At 37.1% G+C, this 21730-nt stretch overlaps 1 protein-coding gene across 29 annotated transcripts in view; it reads left to right on the top strand.

Annotated features, from left to right (window-relative positions):
* Positions 1-21730, top strand: part of LOC141402734 (uncharacterized) — a 313145-nt gene that overhangs the window by 135637 nt on the left and 155778 nt on the right. For 7 of the 29 annotated variants that reach the window (XM_073984642.1, XM_073984641.1, XM_073984640.1 and 4 more), the window contains exon 1: positions 20255-21006. The exons of the other annotated variants lie outside the window; for them this stretch is intronic. In XM_073984642.1, coding sequence (XP_073840743.1) covers positions 20860-21006 — 147 coding nt within the window. In that variant the 5' untranslated portion in view covers positions 20255-20859. Of the gene's footprint in view, positions 1-20254; positions 21007-21730 lie in introns of those variants that run through there. 29 annotated transcript variants of the gene reach the window in all.

Below are 21730 nucleotides of genomic sequence, written 5' to 3'. Positions count from 1 at the left end.
CCACCGAAATGGCTGAAATTGGTATTTAGTGTTTGTTGGGGTATACAAATTTATCCCAGAAATTTCTCGGTACATTTTTTAGAATATCTCAGAAGAAAATTATCAGTATAGGTCAACGTCATCCTATATCCCCCATAGGAGCCTACCTCTTGATTTTCGGTATTTTTAAAGTTTTAGGCACCTTATCTTACCATTATCGTTGTGGGTATAAAACTTTCCCCCGGTCCACGCCTTCCTATATCCCCCATAGAAGCGCACCTCCTGAATTTCAGTATTTTGAAGGATAGCCACATTGTTTTACCGAAATTGCTGAAAGTAGGTATTTTGTCTTAAACGAAAGGAAACTAATTGTTCCATTTTACTTCAACGACGTGGAGGGTATAACAAGTTCGGTCCGGCCGAACTTAACCCCGTTCTTACTTGTTTTTGAACGCGAATATATACACGCAAAAAAAACGGCCTCTCTAACATATGTCCCAAACATATTTTGCAGCAAACATATATATGTTTGCACAGTCCCAAACATAATATATGTTTGGGTCTGCAAACAAATATATGTTTGGGTGCAAACATATATATGTTTGGGTGCAAACATATACATATATGTTTGGGTGCAAAGATATTTATGTTTGGGTGCAAACAAAGATATGTTTGGGTGGAAACAATTTTATGTTTGGGTGCAAACATTTTATATGCTTGGGTGCAAAAAAATACAAACCCAAAAGGCACAAAAAAAACAAACACATGCACCAGTGGGCGCTTACTGAGAGCAAGGGAGCGTAAAATTCAATGTAAAATATTTTGAAATGTGTGCTCACCTGCTCTCAGTAAGAACTCACTGGCTATCTCTATAGTATACCCACAAATGTTGAGGTTGTTTATTGAAAGGCAAAAGAACAACAAACACATAGGTACATACAAAATTCCAAAGAAATACATAACACACTTTAATAAAAGAAAAACTGATTGAAAGAATTTGTAAATAGTCACACTTTTAAAAAGGAAAAATATATAGAAACGTAGTTGAACGCTTCTCCTTAGTTGTGAAATAAACATATATACGTTTATATATGTTTGGGTGCAAACATATATACGTTTGGGTGCAAAGATATTTATGTTTGGGTGCAAACAAAGATATGTTTGGGTGGAAACAATTTTATGTTTGGGTGCAAACATTTTATATGCTTGGGTGCAAAAAAATACAAACCCAAAAGGCACAAAAAAAACAAACACATGCACCAGTGGGCGCTTACTGAGAGCAAGGGAGCGTAAAATTCAATGTAAAATATTTTGAAATGTGTGCTCACCTGCTCTCAGTAAGAACTCACTGGCTATCTCTATAGCAATGATGCTCAAAATAAAAAAGAGAGTAAAGTAGTGAGAGAATCACAAGAAAGTTTGTATCAGCATTCAGTAGTTGTTAGAACTGCGACCAGAAAACATGTGGCAGGTGTGTGAGGTTTTGTTCAGTGTCCCCACTAAAATTATGCGTACATCCATGCACATGTTTACTTATCGGCTGCTCAACGACGACTAATTGTTATTCTCATTGTGAGTACACGTATCATGTAGTCACGTTAACGTATATGGATGATCTTGGCTGCTCTATAGTATACACACAAATGTTGAGGTTGTTTATTGAAAGACAAAAGAACAACAAACACATAGGTACATACAAAATTCCAAAGAAATACATAACACACTTTAATAAAAGAAAAACTGATTGAAATAATTTGTAAATAGTCACACTTTCAAAAAGGAAAAATAAATAGAAACGTAGTTGAACGCTTCTCCTTAGTTGTGAAATAAAACAAATTGTCCTCATAGTTTAAATCATCAGCGGGGATTTGGCATCTAGAATCAAATGATTATGTAATGTAATAAATTAATATGGATATGCCATATTTCAAATATACATAAGTATGTATGTAATTACCAATATTAAATGCGACTTCTTCCTTGTCCAATAAAATAATTCCATTCAACTTTCCGATTCAATTATAAAATGTATTGCACATTTAATTTACTAAAAAGCACAATTTCTTTAAGAAAACACAAAACACTGATTTATTCACTCACTTTACCGTCTTGACTCTACAAAGGCATCTAAAACACTGAAGAAAAAAATATAATTCATATAATTCCTTCTTTTCTTCTTCTCCTGCCAAGTTGGTTAACAAGGACAAAACAAGAATCACACGAGTTTGACGCATACATGCCACCAAAGCCCCCTTCTTCGCTTCTACGTCTTCTATTATACAATACACACAACTCTTCATTATAAAACAGCATTCCACAGCCGCGAGAGCACTGTTATTACTCTCGTTGACAAACATCCTCTCTCCACCCATGAACAAAATTTTCTAACATAAAAAATATGTTTTACCCAAACATATCAAATTGAGATATGTTACAAAATGTTGCAAACATATATTTGTTTGGACACAAACATATTATGTTTGGATCCAAACATATATTTGTTTGCAACCGGTCCCAAACATATATTTCTTTGGATCCAAACATATTTCTAACATAAATTTTGCTGCGTGTACAGAACGATAATACCCAGTTGGAAGTTGTCTGCTATGTGTCTTCAATGTTGTCTCCAATCCATTGAAGACGGCTCGACGACAGCCCTTTGCGATCATCGACGACATTTTCACACAAATGTCGCAAAACTCGTGCACGATAAGTTGAGCGACAAGGTAAGCGAAGTTGTCTTCATGGATGATAGAATGAACATTAAGTTGTACCAAGGCACATTACAAGACATTTTCGTTCAAAATGTCACACATCGCACATGGAAGAGTGACAAATTTGGTGACACCGTCTTGTTTAAAGACAATTTTGAAATTTTTCGTTGATGAAATGGTCATCGCAGATTCAATTTCCTACTGGGTAGATATAGTCTCGAAATTTGGGAACGAAGTGGGAAGTAAGTACACGTCACCTCTTACAAAATATAAGTACACGTAATTTCTTACATGTGAGAAATGTCAATATTGGTGGCAGTCAAACTTATGTCAATCTATGGGGTCACGAAAAAATGGGTAGGTAAGTTGAGGGGAAGCAATAACACTCAAAGAACTCAAATATTAAATATGTTATGTTTTATTAGGTCTGTTTTATCTTCTTATGATTCGTCTTTATTAGCGGTAGTTGTTTTTGTAGCAACGCATGTACATATGTGCGTTCGTGTATTATTTCAGTTATCAAGTTCCTCTGTATCCAGACTCAAGAATTCTGCAACCTGGACTGGTTGCGTCCATAAAGAATGAGGAGACAGGTGAGTGGGGTTAGCTGGGCAGTTGAATAAATGCAGAGTATCGTGTGGTCCCAATCCACTTGCTGGGCATATGTTGGGTATCGTGGCGTCAATTCTGGCCCAATACGAATTGAGGCGGCTGCATCGTCCGGATCTTAACTGAGCTAAAACCACTCGTGTTTGCCTTGATAGCTGGCAACCATGTTGGTGTGAATGTGATTCAAGCCTGCCTGATAGGCTCGTTGATCTAGCGGTTCTCTTTTATACCTTTGGACCTCTCTCTAGATCATGAAGGTCTCTCCTGACGTGCCTGGGTGGGGCGAGCCTGTCCATTAAATCGTGACAGGGATGCTCACTGCGGTAACACCCAAGAAGGTACTGCATCGACAACATCTTATTGTGCTGACGCGCCGGTAAAACCTTCGCCTTCTCATGAAGATGGTCAATTTGTGTCATGAGGAGGCACCCTGTTGCAGTCCTCAGGACCGCATTCTGGCAGGTTTGAATCTTCTTCCACTGCGATGCGCTAACCTTTGCAGACCACGCTGGCGCCGCATAGCTTACCACAGACCGGCCTATTGCATTGTAGGTGGTCAACAAGATTTCTTTATCAGCACCCCTAGTGCTGCCGGCAAGCGACTTGAGAACCTTGTTCCTACTTCTGATCTTATTGCAAATAGCTGTAGCATGCGCGGACGACTTGATCATGCTATCGAACGCTACACCCAGTATTTTAGGGTAGTTAGTGGTCGGAATCAGTGCACCATCGACCAATATGTTCAGTGGGAGCCTCATCTCAGCCGTCCATATGGTGAACAGCGTGGCTGTGGATTTAGCGGCGGATATTTTCATATTCCTCAGATGGAAGAACTGCACTAGGTCAGCTATGTAGACATTTAACCTATCACATATGTCATCGACGATAGGACCCGACGCCAAGATCGTACAATCATCCGCATACATCATGATCTCTATGCCGTCTGGAGGGTGTGGAATTTCAGAAAGGTAGAGGTTAAACAGTTCCGGAGATATCACCCCTCCTTGGGGAACTCCCTGTTTCACTCTACGGGTTTTGGAATTCTTGTTTCTGAATTCTACAAACGACTGGCGTCCACACATATAGTTGATTACCCAATGTTTCAAACATGGCTGGAGATTAGTTTTCTCTATATCCTCGAACAGCTTGGCATGGTTGACGGTATCGAAGGCCTTCGATAGGTCAAGAGCCACCATGACTGTTCGGTCGCACGGCCTTTTCTGGTTCAGTCCTCTACTGATATGTGTGGATATGGCGTCTAATGCTGTTGTAGTACTATGCATTTTCCGAAATCCAAGTTGATGTTGGGCAACTGGAAAACACCTTCTCATCGTGGGGAGGAGTAGCGCCTCTAGGATCTTTGCTACTGGCGACAGGAGTGAAATCGGCCTTTACGATTCACCTCTGCATCCTTGCCAGGCTTCAGTAGCGTGACCAAAACGTTGTAACCATCACAACGTAAGCTACAGACGGTGAGCTTTGTTTCCTGGATCGCGGCGACCATGATGTTATTCCGACTCATAAAGTCCACAATTTCACTGACCTTATTGCGGAGACCGTTGCAATTGAATTGCAGGAATGATGCATTTCCGGGCCGTTGAACAACAACATGTGGTGTTAGATGCTGCATCTGTTGTTGTTGTTGGGGAGACTGCGGGGGCATCTCGTATTCCGACGACGACGAAGAGTCAGACGACGACGTAGAAGACGCACTGGGCGATGCGCTGACGCAGCAAGCAGCAACATACTTGTCGCTGTAATCCCGGGTGCTACTAAGGCCAGAGCACCCACGAAAATGCACCCATTCCATACATCCATTACATCTCACCATTGTTGACATGTGGTGGATGCGGATCTGGCAAACGGAACAGATCCATACTGGCCCGGGGTTCATTTCTATCCCGGCACGGACCAGAAGTGCTCGGAGCAGGCTTTCCGGGATAAATTGCTTGCCGCTCCCATGGTGAAAAAATACACGAACACAAACACATAATTGTTGAGGTGACGGCCCCTGGTCGAAGATTCCTCCGAGTCAATCCGGTGCATAGAACCGGACGTCGTGGGATTGTTTATTAGCGATATTCATTCATGTTGGTAAAGTGGCATTGTAGATCTTGTACATCTTTTTAATATTGTAGATCTACAACTGTTTACAACACCACAACAACAAAATACATGAAAGTTTCATTTTCTCAACCTAAAAGTATTGTAAACATTCCATTGTACTTTTACAAGGGTGTAGAACAGCTGATTGTTGTGCCGTCATTTTGTTGTGAGTTTTATTTTATGTCGGAGTTTTGTTTTTTGGTAGAAAATGGGAAAAATAAAAAGAATAAAAGAATGGAGGCCAAGAAAAAACAAGTTTTTATGAAAAAGTGTAATAAAACTGAAACTAAAAGATAGACTGACGGTGATGTTAAGATGTTTGGATTTGTTTACGATATTCACAAAAAGACATTCACTTCGTTGTAAAAAACCCTGGTACATATAGTACATTAACAAAAGATGTAAATCTACCACCATGAGTGAATACCGCTATTGTAATACACAGTGTCGCAATAGTGAAGCGGAAGCTACAGTAGATGATACCGCGAGATGGCACAAATAATTAATATCGTATTTGTTAATCACTATTTCCGGGGAAACATTGAAAGTTAGCAATTACATTATTAGAAAACCAGTAAGGAAAGGATCAAAGTCGGGCGGGGCCGAATATATGATACCCTACATCACTGGGAATTTGTAAAATATATATGGGATATATATAAATCTGAACTGATTTCGATGTAATATGGTACTTATACTTATAGACCAAATTCCGTCACACAATCCAAATTTCATCAGACTTGGACAGATATAGGGTGTTCGTGAAATGAATGAAAATGTATCAATGGAAGCTATATCCGAATCCGAATCGATTTCGATATAATTTGGCATATTTATTTTAAGACCGAATTCAGTCACACATTCCTAACTTCAACGATATCAGAAAATATATGTGGGAGCTTTATCCAAATCTAAACCAATTTCGATATAATTTGGCACATTTATTTCGAGACCGAATTCAGTCACAAATTTCATTGAAATCGGACATATATAGCGTGCTTGGTGCAGCGAATGCGTGAAATCTACCGAAAATATATATGTAGCTATATCCAAATCTGAACCGATTTCGATAAAACTTGGTACATTTATTTTTAGACCGAATTCAGTCACACGTTACAAATTTCATTGAAATCGGACATATATGGCGTGTTTGGTGCAGCAAATACGTGAAATCGGCCGAAAATATATATGGGAGCTATATTGAAATCTGAACCGATTTCCATATTTCTTCGAAATCAAACATATATGAGGTGTTAGGTGCAGAAAATCCGTGAAAACGGCCGATAATTTATATGGGAGCTATATACAAATCCGAACCGATTTCGATATAATTTTGCACATTTATTTCTTGACCGAATTCAGTCATACATTCCAAATTTCATCCAAATCGGACGTATACAGCGCGTTTGGTACTGCAAATACACGAAATCGGCCGAAAACGCGTTACAGAATTCCAGTACAGATACCAAACATTTTTGGCCTATCTGTGCCAATGGATAGGTCGAATTATTAACTTTGTATTATGAATACTAGACCATATTTCCTGTGGGCCACGTGAAGCTTTTCCCTCATTCTAGGTATACATAAATGACTTCTTAGTGATAAGGTCATGAATACTAAGACAGCAGGTCCATTGCTGTCTTTTGTAGTTTGACTGGTGTCGGCAGAGATTTTATAAAATCTAATGCTATAACTCCATATTCTACCTTGTTACCTCCAATTGCATCCCAAAAAAATTGAACACCCATAGTTATCTTGATTTATTGTTCAAATATACTCTTGATTTTAACGTAATGTGCGTTTTTGGTCTAACCTACATATATGTATTTTTTATTTGATGTAGGTATTTGATTTGGCCTAAGCGGCTTAGGCTATATTGGCATCCACATTTTTTCGAACTTTCCGCAAAGGAAAAACAGCTTTCAGCATGCAGTATCACCTAGGGTCAAATTAAGCAATGGGGATTTTTTAGTATATATTTTAAAAGGTTCCGGTGCCAGTAGCTTAGTCAGTTTGTTTGTTTCTTTTTTTTAAATAAGGGTTAGGCCGTTTTGGCTCTGAGCGCCTCATATGTTTGTTATTGTACGAGTACATGTTGCTGGCCGATAGCAAAATCCAAATATTTGCAAAAAAGACGACGTTATAACCGATATGTCGTTAAAAACAGTGTCGTTAAAATCTATTATTATTTGTGTGGACCATAAAAGGCAAAGAATTGGCTCTTTTGGATTTGGATAAGCTATGTATATGACGTTATAAAGTGATTTCGACTATATTTTTTAACAAAAATATTCCTCGCATTCTTCTCAGTAAAGTTGCAAAATACACTATGTACCTGGAATGCAAGGGCTCCAAGGAATCTTAACTCATATATTTTCGTAAATGTTTTAAACATGCACGCCCCTTCTCCCCTTATTGATACCGGTATTCGTTTGGTTTGTAATCTAAACGGAGAGAAATTTTATGGGAAAAAATTTTGTAGAATATTTTGATCTGAAACGATCACATTTTTTAGAAGATGATAATGATTTTTGGAAAAAACGACCAAAAAGACCAGCATGAGGGTTAAATAATATGAAAAATGAAATCAGCGACCAAAATCCATTCATTTTTATCTAGATTTTTTGCCACATTTTTTAGAAAATTGGCCACTGTGAACTGGGAACCTAAAATGTCAAATTACAGAAAATTCTTTTGGAAAAGATGGCGTAAGCCTTACAATTGCCATTCATCGGGTGGTACCGTTATATGGAGTCTGCTGCTTGATCAATCACGGAAGCTGTTTGGCGTCTCCTCTACAACTCCCTCTGCGGTGACCGCGGTTGTTATCGGTTTGCGTACTTTGTCACCCAGAAAAATTTTCGATGCCAAAGATGCTATTCAATCATGCACGCAGGGAAAAATTTTTTTTGCTTTTCTTGGAACAACAATATCTATTTTTGTTTCAACAATTTATTTGTTTTGTTCAAGCTTGTAATTGCAAATCCAAAAATACAATCTTTTGCTCCAAACCTAAAAAAACAAAAACAACGTGCGAAATTCCTCAATATTGTAAAAATCATTGACAGTACCGATGGTTGGAAATATCATAATCTAGAATTTTTACAAAAACTATTGTCAGCCCAGAAAACCTATTATTGAAATTTTTGATTTGATTGTATGTAATTGTCCTTTACACATTCCTCATAATTTTGGTATATATGTCACGTATAATATTACACAGTCCACGTCAGTAGAATAGAACACCTAAATTTTTGTTAATGTTAGCTTATTTATCCCAAAACGAATGAATCTGCGTTTTTAATCTTGTGAGGATTTAAAGTCCATGATGTTCCGTATCAAACACAGAAAAAATTATGTTTCTAGCTCTTCGCGAAATGATTTTCTGATCAATTTTCCGATAGTACAATGAAAAACAGGCATTTATTTTTGGTCATCAGGATAGAACAGTCACTTTATTTTCGCGAATTTTTGAGATATTAACGCCGAATTTTCTTTCAGATGATAAAGCAAGGCTTTCTAATCATTTCTCACCAAAGAAAACCTATAAATTATTCCGCGGACACTGAAATAACAGCGTTAAAGGGTTTAAATTGACAGATATTTGAAACATCTCGGAATATCAATAGGAGTCGCTCATTTATGTCATATTTCTGCACAATAAGATAGAATATGACACAGACAACCACGACGGATACAATCGAGTGCTTCGGATGCTGATAAGATGGAACATTTTCAAAATAATTATGAAAAACTTCAAAATTTCTTATAAAAACCATGATGTTTTGTTCAATAAAATGAGTTTTCCGCGAACAAGTCTGACTTTTAAACGTTTGGAAATATGCTCCAGATTTAGAGGAAAATAATCTGATATGAAAACAACTGCTATTTTAATACACTGAGGGAAATTTTAGCACATTTTGAAATTGAACACACCCTTTAGACTTTGAATTTTATATGTGTTCTTATTTCGGTGTCCACGACTGTTCTCAACAGTGTTATTTATGCTCCAATATAAATGGACCAGGTTATGCTCTCCATACCGGATTTTACGAACTAGTAGTTTTTTAACTGAACTGGCAAATGTAAAAGCCCCGTTTTCGCGGGAAAACACAGTCATGGAAATTGAGGTTTTAAGTTTAGTATGTTGTTTTAAAAAGTAATAAAATCTCCCTCAGTGTATTAAGATAACGGTTGTTTTCGTATCATATTATCTTCCTGCAAATCTGGAGCATATTTCCAAACCTTTGAACGGCAGACTTGTTCGCGGAAAAACCATTTTATTGAACAAAACATCAAGGTTTCTATAAGAAATTTTGACGTTTTTCATAATTATTTTGAAAATGTTCCATCTTATCAGCATCCGAAGCACTCGACAGTATCCGTCGAGGTTGCCTGCGTCATATTCTATCTTATTGGGAAGAAATATGACATAACTGTGCGACTCCTATTGATATTCCGAGATGTTTCCAATATCTGTCAATTTAAACCCTGTAACGCTGTTATTTCAGTGTCCGCGGAATAATTTATAGGTTTTCTTTGGTGAAAAATGATTAGAAAGCCTTGCTTTATCGGCTGAAAGAAAATTCGGCGTTAATATCTCAAAAATTCGCGAAAATATAGTGACTGTTCTATCCTGATGACCAAAAATAAATGCCTATCTTTCATAGTACTATCGGAAAATTGATCAGAAAATCATTTCGCGAAGAGCTAGAAACATAATTTTTTCAGTGTTTGATACGGAACATCATAGACTTTAAATCCCTACAAGATTAAAATCGCAGATTCATTCGCTTCGTTATAAATAAGCTAACATTAACAGAAATTTAGGTGTTCTATTCTACTGACGTGGAGTGTAAGTATTGAGAAACACAACACATAGACAGGTTTTGCCAGGTTTAACTAAAAATACAACAAAGTGAATGAACAAACATAACTACACCATTGTGCTCATCCAAGCACCCACTCCAACATAAGGAATAAAAAACCATAACAAATATGAAAGTTAAAAACAAATTACGTACGAGGAAACCTGCCTCCCAAAAACACGGCATAGAATATCGAGAGAAGAGAATAAAATTGTCGAAGAAAAGAGAATAATATTGTCCAGTGGAAAAAAAGGATAGCAATTTTTTAGTAGTGTTCTAATCATCTGCGATACCTAGCACCTAAGCAACTCTGTGATATTTACAAGAATTTTAATTATTTTTACATTTATTTATTAGTTTGTTTGTTGTGTTTATATATTTTTTAAACCTACACTTGACAATTATTAAATGTAGAAACTTGACGAAAAATTATTTATTTAAATAAAATTATCCCTGAGGAAGTTGGAAAATCCCAACGAAACGTTGGATAAAAAAATGAAATAAATAGTTTTTTATTTTCATTCAAAATACCCAGACCTAATAAGCCCAATAAGACAAAGTCTTAAACTATTGAAAAAAACTATTGTTATTTATTTTATTTATTTATTTAAATATTTATTTCAATTAAAAATTATAATAAACTTATAGCTAAAAGCACTAGCGACTACGGCTATCGGCTATAAAAAAACTATTGTTGGATATGACAAAAACACATATTGTAATTGTCAATTACAATATGTGTTTTTGTTGGAGTCAAAATACTACATACGGAATCTAACAATATCTTTACAATACGTATTTTGCTCTTTGAATATTGTGGGATCAATCATATTTTTTCTCTGCGTGTGGGTGCATGTGATCTGGCATGTCATCTTTTTAGCATTTTCATCGATGAATTTTATGTGAGCGTGGACCCCAAAAGATACTATTAATTTTTGATCCAAAGCATGTAATTTACACCAATGCTTTGACATGTCATTTTCACCAATGCTTTGGCATGTCATATTCACCAATGCTTTGGCATGATTATCATGTCTTGTTTGGAAACTGAAAAATGCTCATTGAAATATGATTTTCATTGCAAACAAAAGTCTTTATTAATTCAAATGAACTCATGATATAACTTCCATTAATTTATCAGCAACAAATTTACGTACAAAATTGCAATTTAATCATCGCCGCTGCGCCGCAAGAGAGTTTACTTCCTCCGCTCTCATCAACAGATTTTGGATCATCTAATAAAAGGTTTTTTTTCTGTTATCTTCTCATCACCAGTTCAGATTTCCACATGGACTCCATCTGCACTTCTTTAAGAATTTATAGTTCGTGAAGTACTTTTAATCTGTAATTCTAATATTGATTTTGTATCACAAGTTTGCTCCAAAATTCTTGGAATCTGTAGGTACCGTAATGTGGGGCTATACCAAATCACTGACATACACCAACAAGTTCTAATAAGTAAACTTATGATTCAAAGTTCTGCTGAAAAAAATTCAAAACGAACCGAAAGGAGCTCTTAAACTTCACTTTCTCCACACCTCTCGGAGTGGATGAATATAGTCCATATTCGAACCCGATATATCTGGAAGGAATAATATGGTGGACTAATTTGGTCCAAATCGGTTGCTCCCTGCGAGAGCTATCGTTCACAACGTTTTTCAGAAAATGTTTGAGGTAACTGAAGGAGTGAACCTATTTTCGTACTTAAACTTAATTTGGGCAAAATGTTACGAAGTTCAAAATTTGGTTCAAATCGGTTGAACCCTTCGAGAGTTATCGTGTGCACCAGCCAAAAAGGCAGACGGACAGGGCTAAATCGACTCCAAATTGTCTTAAACATTCTTGGGTTCTAAAACGTTTATTTCGATTAGTCACATATTTGGCTGAGGTATAAAAAGACCAATATTTCGAGGTATTGCATTGCTTTTTACCAGTGGTGGTACACAAAACTTCAGACCACGTACAGCATTGTAGTTTGCATCAATTAAAAAAAAATGGGAAATTCTCTAAATGGTTTAAAACTTTTCCATAATGATTGCGACATTTTCTAGCATGAGGTAAATGCAGTTACTTGCAAGCAAACCATAACGATAAAGGACAGTTGTTCTGTTATTTAACCGCTATATTGCTGTCAAGAGTTAGTTTACCAGTTTCGCATTCCTAACTTGTCGGAATATGCCCTCCAGAATTTAAAATATGGAATAAAAATTAAATTTGAATATTTTCACACAAAAATTATGGCCAATTTCACTCGCTAAATACTATCCTATTATTATTCAAGATGATTGGCATTTTCATTGACAAAACCCTTACCTCGTTAAAAATTTTTTCAGTACTGAACTATAACTGCGACATCAATCTTGATTATGATTACACTGCACAATTGAGACGGTGAGATCTCTTTATAAAATAGGCTGTAACTCTGTTATCTGACTATGCAGATCAACGTTATTTGCATCAATCTTTTAAATATACAGTATCGGCCAAAACTAAAGCACCCCCTCAGTAAATTTTTTTGAAATGATAATTTTTTTATGAAAACTAAATTATACATTTATTTTTTATTTTTCTTTTTATTTATTTATATCTTTATAATTGAAAAATACAAAAATAAGGAGATCAGAATTTAATAAACAAAAGTTAAAATTCAAAAAACATTTTAGGTCGCAAATATAACCGGACAAAACTAAAGCACCCCCCCATTTGAGGTACAGCAAAACCTATTGAAATCAATATTTCGTTGCTTATCCTCTATTCTGGATGACACAATCACATCTTTTAGGCATAAAGGATACTAAATTATTAATTACTGCAGGCGAAATAATTGATTTTCGGAAAATTTAGCTTAAATCCTCAAAATACTGAAAATCGGAAGTTACCGTTATATGGGGGCTACACCCAAACGTGAACCGAGGTCCACGATTTTTGGTGAATATGTTTTGTGACCACTAGGAACCCTAAGTACCAAATTACAGCTAATTTAGTAGGAAAATGTGGCTTAAATATCCGAAATACCGAAGATCGGAAGGTACCGCTATAAGGGGGCTATACCAAAACATTAGCCGATATTGTTCATATTCATCCAAGAATGATGCTACAGCATTCTCTGGTCAAATACTAAATCCCTTAGGTTTAAAAATTAGCAAAAGAACGAATTGCAAAAGAACGGTAGACGCCGGCTTATTCAGTCGACGACCAGCAAAAAACCTTCCGCCTCCATGTTTTACAGCGTCTTTGCAAAATTTAGGATTTAACGGTTGCTCATTTGGTCCAAGCCTTTTACCATCTGAATACTTTAAATTAAACATAGATTCATCGGAAAACAGTTCAAATGGGTCTTGGCGAATGCCAGTCTGGCTCCTTCTTTTTTAGTCGATATGAAAGGTTTTTTTTGCTGGTCGTCGACTGAATAAGCCGGCGTCTATCGTTCTTCTGCAATTCGTTCTTTTGCTAATTTTTAAACGTTAGCGTATTGTATTTGACTAGTGGATGCTGTAGCATCATTTTTGGATGAATATGAACAATATCGGCTAATGTTTTGGTATAGCCCCCTTATAGCGGTACCTTCCGATCTTCGGTATTTCGGATATTTAAGCCACATTTTCCTACTAAATTAGCTGTAATTTGGTACTTAGGGTTCTTAGTGGTCACAAAACATATCCACCAAAAATCGTGGACCTGGGTCCACGTTTGGGTATAGCCTCCATATAACGGTACCTTCCGATTTTCAGTATTTTGAGGATTTAAGCTAAAATTTCCGAAAATCAATTATTTCGCCTGCAGTAATTAATAATTTAGTATCCTTTATGCCTTAAAGATGTGATTGTGTCATCCAGAATAGAGGATAAGCAACGAAATATTGATTTCAATAGGTTTTGCTGTACCTCAAATGGGGGGGTGCTTTAGTTTTGTCCGGTTATATTTGCGACCTAAAATGATTTTTAAATTTTAACTTTTGTTTATTAAATTCTGATCTCCTTATTTTTGTATTTTTCAATTATAAAGATATAAATAAATAAAAAGAAAAATAAAAAATAAATTTATAATTTAGGTTTCATAAAAAAATTATCATTTCAAAAAAAGTTACAGAGGGGGTGCTTTAGTTTTGGCCGATACTGTATATAGTTATTACACTAATAATTTTAACAATTTTCACACAAAAGTTTTGGTCCTTTCAACCCGATAAATATTATCTGATCATCATGTTAAATTGTAACCTTCGTCTTTGTCGTAAACCCAAACTTTACTTAAAATTTCGGCAATTAGACAATTTTGCGACTTACAGAGCGGCTTTAAAATTGGACAAAAAACAAAAATATTTGTAGTCCTAAATATTTTACGATCAGCACCAAAAACTAATCGTTTCTATTCTGCTCAGAACCCGATCCCCGTACAAAATTTCGTGACGATTGGTCCATAACTGCGGCCTGTAGTTTGATTACAATTTTTAATGGACGGACGGAGTGACACACATCTCAAAATCGCTTTATCTCCTCGAGATATGAATTCTGGTATACATGCATTTTTGAAAAACAAACTTATAATACCCTTTCCACATTGTGGTGTAGGGTATAAAAATATACACTCCACGTCAGTAGAATAGAACACCTACATTTTTGTTAATGTTAGCATATTTATCCCAAAACGAATGAATCTGCGTTTTTAATCTTGTGGGGATTTAAAGTCTATGATGTTACGTATCAAACACAGAAAAAATTATGTTTCTAGTTCTTCGCGAAATGATTTTCTGATCAATTTTCCGATAGTACTATGAAAAATAGGCATTTATTTTTGATCATCAGGATAGAACAGTCACTTCATTTTCGCGAATTTTTGAGATATTAACGCGAATTTTCTTTCAGTCGATAAAGCAAGGCTTTCTAATAATTTTTCACCAAAGAAAACCTATAAATTATTCCGCGGACACCGAAATAACAGCGTTAAAGGGTTTAAATTTACAGATATTTGAAACATCTCGGAATATCAATAGGAGTCGCGCAGTTATGTCATATTTCTTCACAATAAGATAGAATATGACACAGACAACCTCGACGGATACAATCGAGTGCTTCGGATGCTGATAAGATGGAACATTTTCAAAATAATTATGAGAAACGTCGAAATTTCTTATAAAACCCTTGATGTTTTGTTAAATAAAATGGTTTTTCCGCGAACAAGTCCGCCGTTTAAAGGTTTGGAAATATGCTCCAGATTTGGAGGAAGATAATCTGATACGAAAACAACCGTTATTTTAATGCACTGAGGGAAATTTTAGTACTTTGTAAAACAACATACGAAACCTAAAACCTCAATTTCCATGACTGTGTTTTCCCGCGAAAACGGGGTTTTTACATTTGCGAGCTCAGTTAAAAAAACTACCAATTCGTAAAATCCGGCATAGAGAGCATAACCTGGTCCATTTATATTGGAGCATAACACTGTTGAGAACAGTTGCGGACACCGAAAAAAGAACACATATAAAACTCAAAGTCCAAAGGGTGTGTTCAATTTAAAAAATGTGCTAAAATTTCTTATCAGCATCCGAAGCACTCGATTGTATCCGACGAGGTTGTCTGTATCATATTGTATCTTATTGTGAAGAAATATGACATAACTGCGCGCCTCCTATTGATATTCCGAGATGTTTCAAATATCTGCCAATTTAAACCCTTTAACGCTGTTATTTCGGTGTCCGCGGAATAATTTATAGGTTTTCTTTGGTGAAAAATTATTAGAAAGCCTTGCTTTATCGACTGAAAGAAAATTCGGCGTTAATATCTCAAAAATTCGCGAAAATGAAGTGACTGTTCTATCCTGATGACCAAAAATAAATGCCTATTTTTCATAATACTATCGGAAAATTGATCAGAAAATCATTTCGCGAAGAGCTAGAAACATAATTTTTTCTGTGTTTGATACGTAACATCATAGACTTTAAATCCCCACAAGATTTAAAACGCAGATTCATTCGTTTTGGGATAAATATGCTAACATTAACAAAAATGTAGGTGTTCTATTCTACTGACGTGGAGTGTATATGGAGCAAAAAATTTTCTTCCGAAAACATATTTTTCAAATTTATTTTGTGAGTTAGTTGAAGAGATGGTGTTTGTTAGTTCACCTACCGGGCGCGTCCCCACCGGCGGATAGGGGAAGGCGGATGATCGTACTAATTCGCTCTAGATCTAGGGAATTCACTTGTGACTAAACCTGTTCCGGAGCAGATTAGTACGATCACCTGCCTCAGGGAATTTATTTTCCCCGCGGACAAAAAACTGACTATGGGGGTGTTCCCCTAAATCAAAAAACACAAATATGAAGAAAGTTGGACAACGCGAAAAAGTTACGGTGCAGGGCCTAATTAACACAGTAGCGGCGGGTGATGTTGATCTGCCTACGAGTCACACCCCGTCGTCATCATGCGATCGTGAGCAAATCTCTCCCACAGGTGTGGGTGCCTTGGCACCTGTGGTCGAAGGTAGTGCGACAAGCACACAACCTAAGGGCAAGTACAGGGAGGAGGAGACTGAGAAGCTAAGGGGAAGTTCATGCTCGACCCAGCCTTCAGATACAGGTAGCGACTCAGACTCCAATCCGATAGCGAAAGCAACAATAATATAACCGTCATGGAAATTCCACATAAGGAGGAGGTCCACAAGATGGTAGACGAAGCGAGCGACAGCATTGCAAAGCTCACAACACACAAGAAGCAGCTGTCTGGGGCTCAACGATGCAAGTTCAGGAAGCAACGGGCAAACAAAAAGGCTATATCGCAGGATGCTCCCAAAGGGATCATGAACACTCCCTCCACTTCTTCGGAAGTGGCGAAGACGATCAGATCCCCCGAAGAGCAGAACACTGTAAAGCCGACAAAGAAGAAAAAGAGCTCTACATCTCCAATTGTTTCGAGTGCAACCATGCAAAGGAAACTGTTCCGAGAATCTTTTGGCAGAGGGCGACAAAGTCAGCTCGAACATGAATAGGGTGTGCCCAGCCACAGAATCGACTGCAGTGTCTGGGGTTTCTGCGAAGTAATCGCGGACCCGGCAGAAGAGGAAGAGGGCTGCGGAGACTAGTAGAGAGCCGCCATCTTACGCCAAGGTAGCCACGAAACGTTACAGGGACGAACTCTGCTATGTAGTGATCGATACCAATAGAGGTTCCGTAAAGCTACCCAAAGACCACCTTCCAGCAATTGAGGAAATGATCAACAATAAAATATTGGATCACATAATGAATGGAGATGATCCAATTCAAATTATCAGCAGCGGGGTCAAAGGGGACGTGATGGCGTGCCAATTTGCCCAGCATGCAAACGTTGCCGCCCTCAAGGATATTATCAGCAGCATAAAACCTCCGTGGGAAAGCGGCAAACTCAAGTTGGTGAGGAAAGACCAAATTCCTCAACTAACAAAGACTTCGGTATTCGTCAGAGGTTGGGGCAGCAAGTTCGAGACGGAACGCATGCTCGAAGTCTTTGGTCGCCAAAACAAGGACTAGGACGTGAAGAGATGGGAGGTCTTCCACAGGGAGGAGCAGGAGGACGGAACTCTCCTTGTGGTCGGAATTGACCATCTCTCCATGGCCAGTCTGACAAGGACTAAGGGCAGGGCTTTCTACATCTCCAACGCTGTGCGATTCAAAGCAGGAAAGGCGGTAATCGGCGAAAACGAGGAAGCCAAACCAAACAGCGAAGAGGTTGTACCTCCCAGCAAAAATGAAAAGGGAGTCGATGCTGTAATCACCGACTCTCAAGAAGCCCGTTTACTGGAGGACCAATGATTGAGGTCATCCCGATAAACCTCCATCGGAGAAAACTTATGTTTTCTTTTCTCTCCAGAGTTGTCAACATCGGACGCAACTGTGCTGAAGCTGGGGAATGGCAATATATACCTTGCGTCAGTATATTTACCGTTCGACTCCCCGACACTACCATCTACGTCGGAGCTGCAGATATAACAATATGTTCCGAAAAACTGCAATCAAAGCAATTAAATCCAAGACAGTAAAATCACAAACAGTCTTGGATTGTATAAATTCGATCAACAGCTATTCTCAACATGGCTCGGTGCGTATAATATGGGTACCGGGACATGCGGGGAATAGAGGTAATGAGATAGCAAATTCTCTGGCAAAAAATGGAAGGGAATTAGCAACAGTAAACTTGGAGAACGCAAAGCCACTAAACGCGTCTCGGCTAGAGTTAAAAACTTGGGCAAAAAATGCCCACTTATCCCTATGGAATAGAGAGGAATTAGGAAAAACCGCAAAAATCCTATGGGGAGACCCAAATGAGGAAAAAACTAAAAACCTATTAAGGCCTGGGTACATAAGCTGCCTCGCCTGACTACCTTGCTTTCCTACTTCATTTCTGACATAATAAAAATAAAAGAATAAAGAAGGCCGAGCAAATTTCGGACTGGGTAGCCCTTTTCATTTTTACTCTTTTATCAGAAGCAAGCAAGGTGAGCAGGCGAGGCAGCTTATGTACCCAGGCCTTTACTGCTAGGTAAGGCAGAGTTGAGTAGACTTACAGGTGTCCTTACAGGTCACCTGGGTTTACAACCTCATCTGTACAAAATAAATTGTGCAGACAACAGCGTATGCAGGGCATGCGGAGAAGATGACGAAACATTGGAGCATTTTCTCTGCCAATGCCCCCGCTTTCGAACGACACAATACCAGATCTTAATCAGGTATTTGTAGACGACCCGAAACAATTACGGGATTTTGTTAAGGGAACAGAGTTCCTTAAATAAAATACAGTAGAGTCCCCTTCTTCAAAAAACCTAGACTAGAGCGCACCACAAGCCTACTTCATGGGTTATGTGTATGTCCACCACGGCATGTGGCGATTACTCGCCCCTCTTTTCAACCTAACCTTACCTAACCTAGTTGAAGAGAATGTCGGAATAATACATTAGAGTTGTCAATGCACCTCTTAAGTCAAAACAGCTCAACTCGAAAGAGAAATAACTCGCCTTAATAAGGCAAAACTAAAAATGATTTCAGCATGAGTCAGGCTGGGATTCGAACCTGGGTCTCCGACAACCAAGTGTCACGGTTGCCGGAGTCTTAGCGTTCTAAGCCACCATCAACTTGTCAAAGCTTCCGAGGACAAATATTGATGATCAAATCTTCTGATACAGAAGAACAAATACAAATAAAGGTAGAAAAATGCTGTCATAGTATTTGTAATAAAAGCATTTAGGGTTACTAGCCAAGTCGAACAATAGGAAAAGTTTGGAATTAAATTACTGACATTAAAATAAATAAATAATTCGAATATAAAATTTTCGAATGATTTGTGGTATTAATGCTAGTTTCCAAGCTTAGCCTTCGTCAACCCACCAAAATAACATTCTAATATGCCTGATGATCGGACTTAACCACGCGTGAAACGTAACATAACGGTTGAATGTGTGGGACTTCGGTGGATTCCTAATTTTTCAATGCAACTCATAACAGCTCAACTCAAAAGAGAATTACTTCAAATATCACTATAAAATGACCTTCGCCTTCATAAGGCAATACAAACAAAAAAGTTATCCTTTTATGTTAGCTGAATTTCACTCAAACCGCGCATTTGTTGTTGTATTTACTTTTCGAATACAAACGGAATGGCAAAGTACATAATTTATCTCCTCCAGTTTATGATAGAGGGTATAACAACAACACCCATTAAGTCAAAAACAGAAAAAGTTTTACTTGCAAACTTCAGAAGCAACAACATGTGCTTATTGTTCTTTCAAAATTAAACGTCAAAGTTAAAATAAACGCAACATTCACTAAGGTTGGCATCGCTTAAAACGACGTTAAAACTTTACCGTTTTACTCTGTGCTAAAAATGTCCACAAAGTACACTATTACCAACAATTGTACATATTGCAGACACAAACCATCCCTTTTAATATTGCCATGACATCAGTGATACCTAGGGAAACCAAAAGCACCCCTAAATGACAAAAATAACTATTTGACATTTCAGTATCTCAAAAATACGTTTTTTTATTTTTACGGCTTCTGCGCATGTACCGTGGGAAAGTCATAACATCCACACGAATTGCAATACCGTGAAAAGTCCGAAATTTTCCAGTGTCACAGGCATTTTTCATTCATTCGCAGCTAATACAATTGGATAAGATAATTGTGAAAATAATAAAGTAAAAACAATAAAATTTTGATGAAATACTAAAAGAAGATTCTAAGATATCATAATTTAATAAGGAGGATTAACATACATACGTGTGTAATTGTTAAAAAAAAAATAATTGTGAAAAAGTCAAAAGTAATTGGTTAAGCTACAGCAATTCTAAAATGGAAAAGATTGTCCTTTGTTCAAGGATCTTATTAGAAAAAGAAGATAGAGAAGAGGAATGCTCAATTGTTATTTGTTAAATACATAAGTGTTGTCAACAAATCTATACAGCTTTTAATAAGAAAATAAAAGAAAACAAGTAACTCTGCAAAAGGAGTTTGCGAATTTGTGTGTATTTGTTTAAGCAAAAACAGCAACGTTGAAAATTCAATACATCCTGGCCCGCCTATACAGGGGGCTCAACGATTAATACGCAACCTACAAGATGGATGAATGTGAAAACCTCGTCATCGATCTAGAAGAATACGAGGAGCTCGATTTAAAGCATCAACAGCAAAAACAAAACTTAATCAATGATAACGACGTTGAAGTTCTAGAATTAACAGCAAATCTTGAAATAGAAGACAATATGGTAAATAGATGCAAATATATATACTACTACTTTATGTACATATGTACATACATGTTTGTACATATCTATTGGTAATTGTTTAAATCTTAAAAAAAAATGTACTTGATAAGTGTATCCTAGATGTTTATTGAGTTTATCATATTTAACTTGAAGCAATTTGCACGTATGTATTTGGTTGTGCGTGTTGTGTGGCGTTCATGACAAATCATTTGGCCTTAAAGTAAGCCCTTTTTATAGCCTCCAAAGATATATTTATAAATTCACAAACGAAAGGACAGTGGAGTGATGTGATATACATAGATTTTTTTAAGCATGATCTAAGTAAAAGCACATAAACAATCGCTTTGTTCACAATTTTTGGTATTTAAGTTTTTTGAAAGCGAATACAAGTTGTTACAACAAAACCCAAAGGGATTTAAAACCTGTTGGACTATTTTCTCAGGATGTATGGACTATCGCCTGAAAAAAACGTGTACTGTCGTAATGGAGACAGCGAACAAAACGATGTGAAAGCAGGCCTTAAACTTCCTATATAGTCCATATTCGAACCTGATCTATTTCCCGTTGAGATATTACGATACGAAATTTTACACCAAATCGGCTGATCCGTTCGAGAGTTATCGTGCGCTCCGACCACTACACATGGTGCCATAGCGATCTTTTAAAACTTTTGGACTAATTTCTTAGGAAGTATGGACTTGCCCCTGATAAAAATTTTACCGTC

This window comes from Musca autumnalis, unplaced genomic scaffold (assembly GCF_047663935.1).
Source record: "Musca autumnalis isolate F117 unplaced genomic scaffold, ASM4766393v1 scaffold_4, whole genome shotgun sequence".
Classification (NCBI taxonomy): Eukaryota; Metazoa; Arthropoda; class Insecta; order Diptera; family Muscidae; genus Musca; species Musca autumnalis.
Note: the sequence above shows the minus strand (reverse complement) of the source record. Positions and strands in the feature narration are given on the sequence as shown.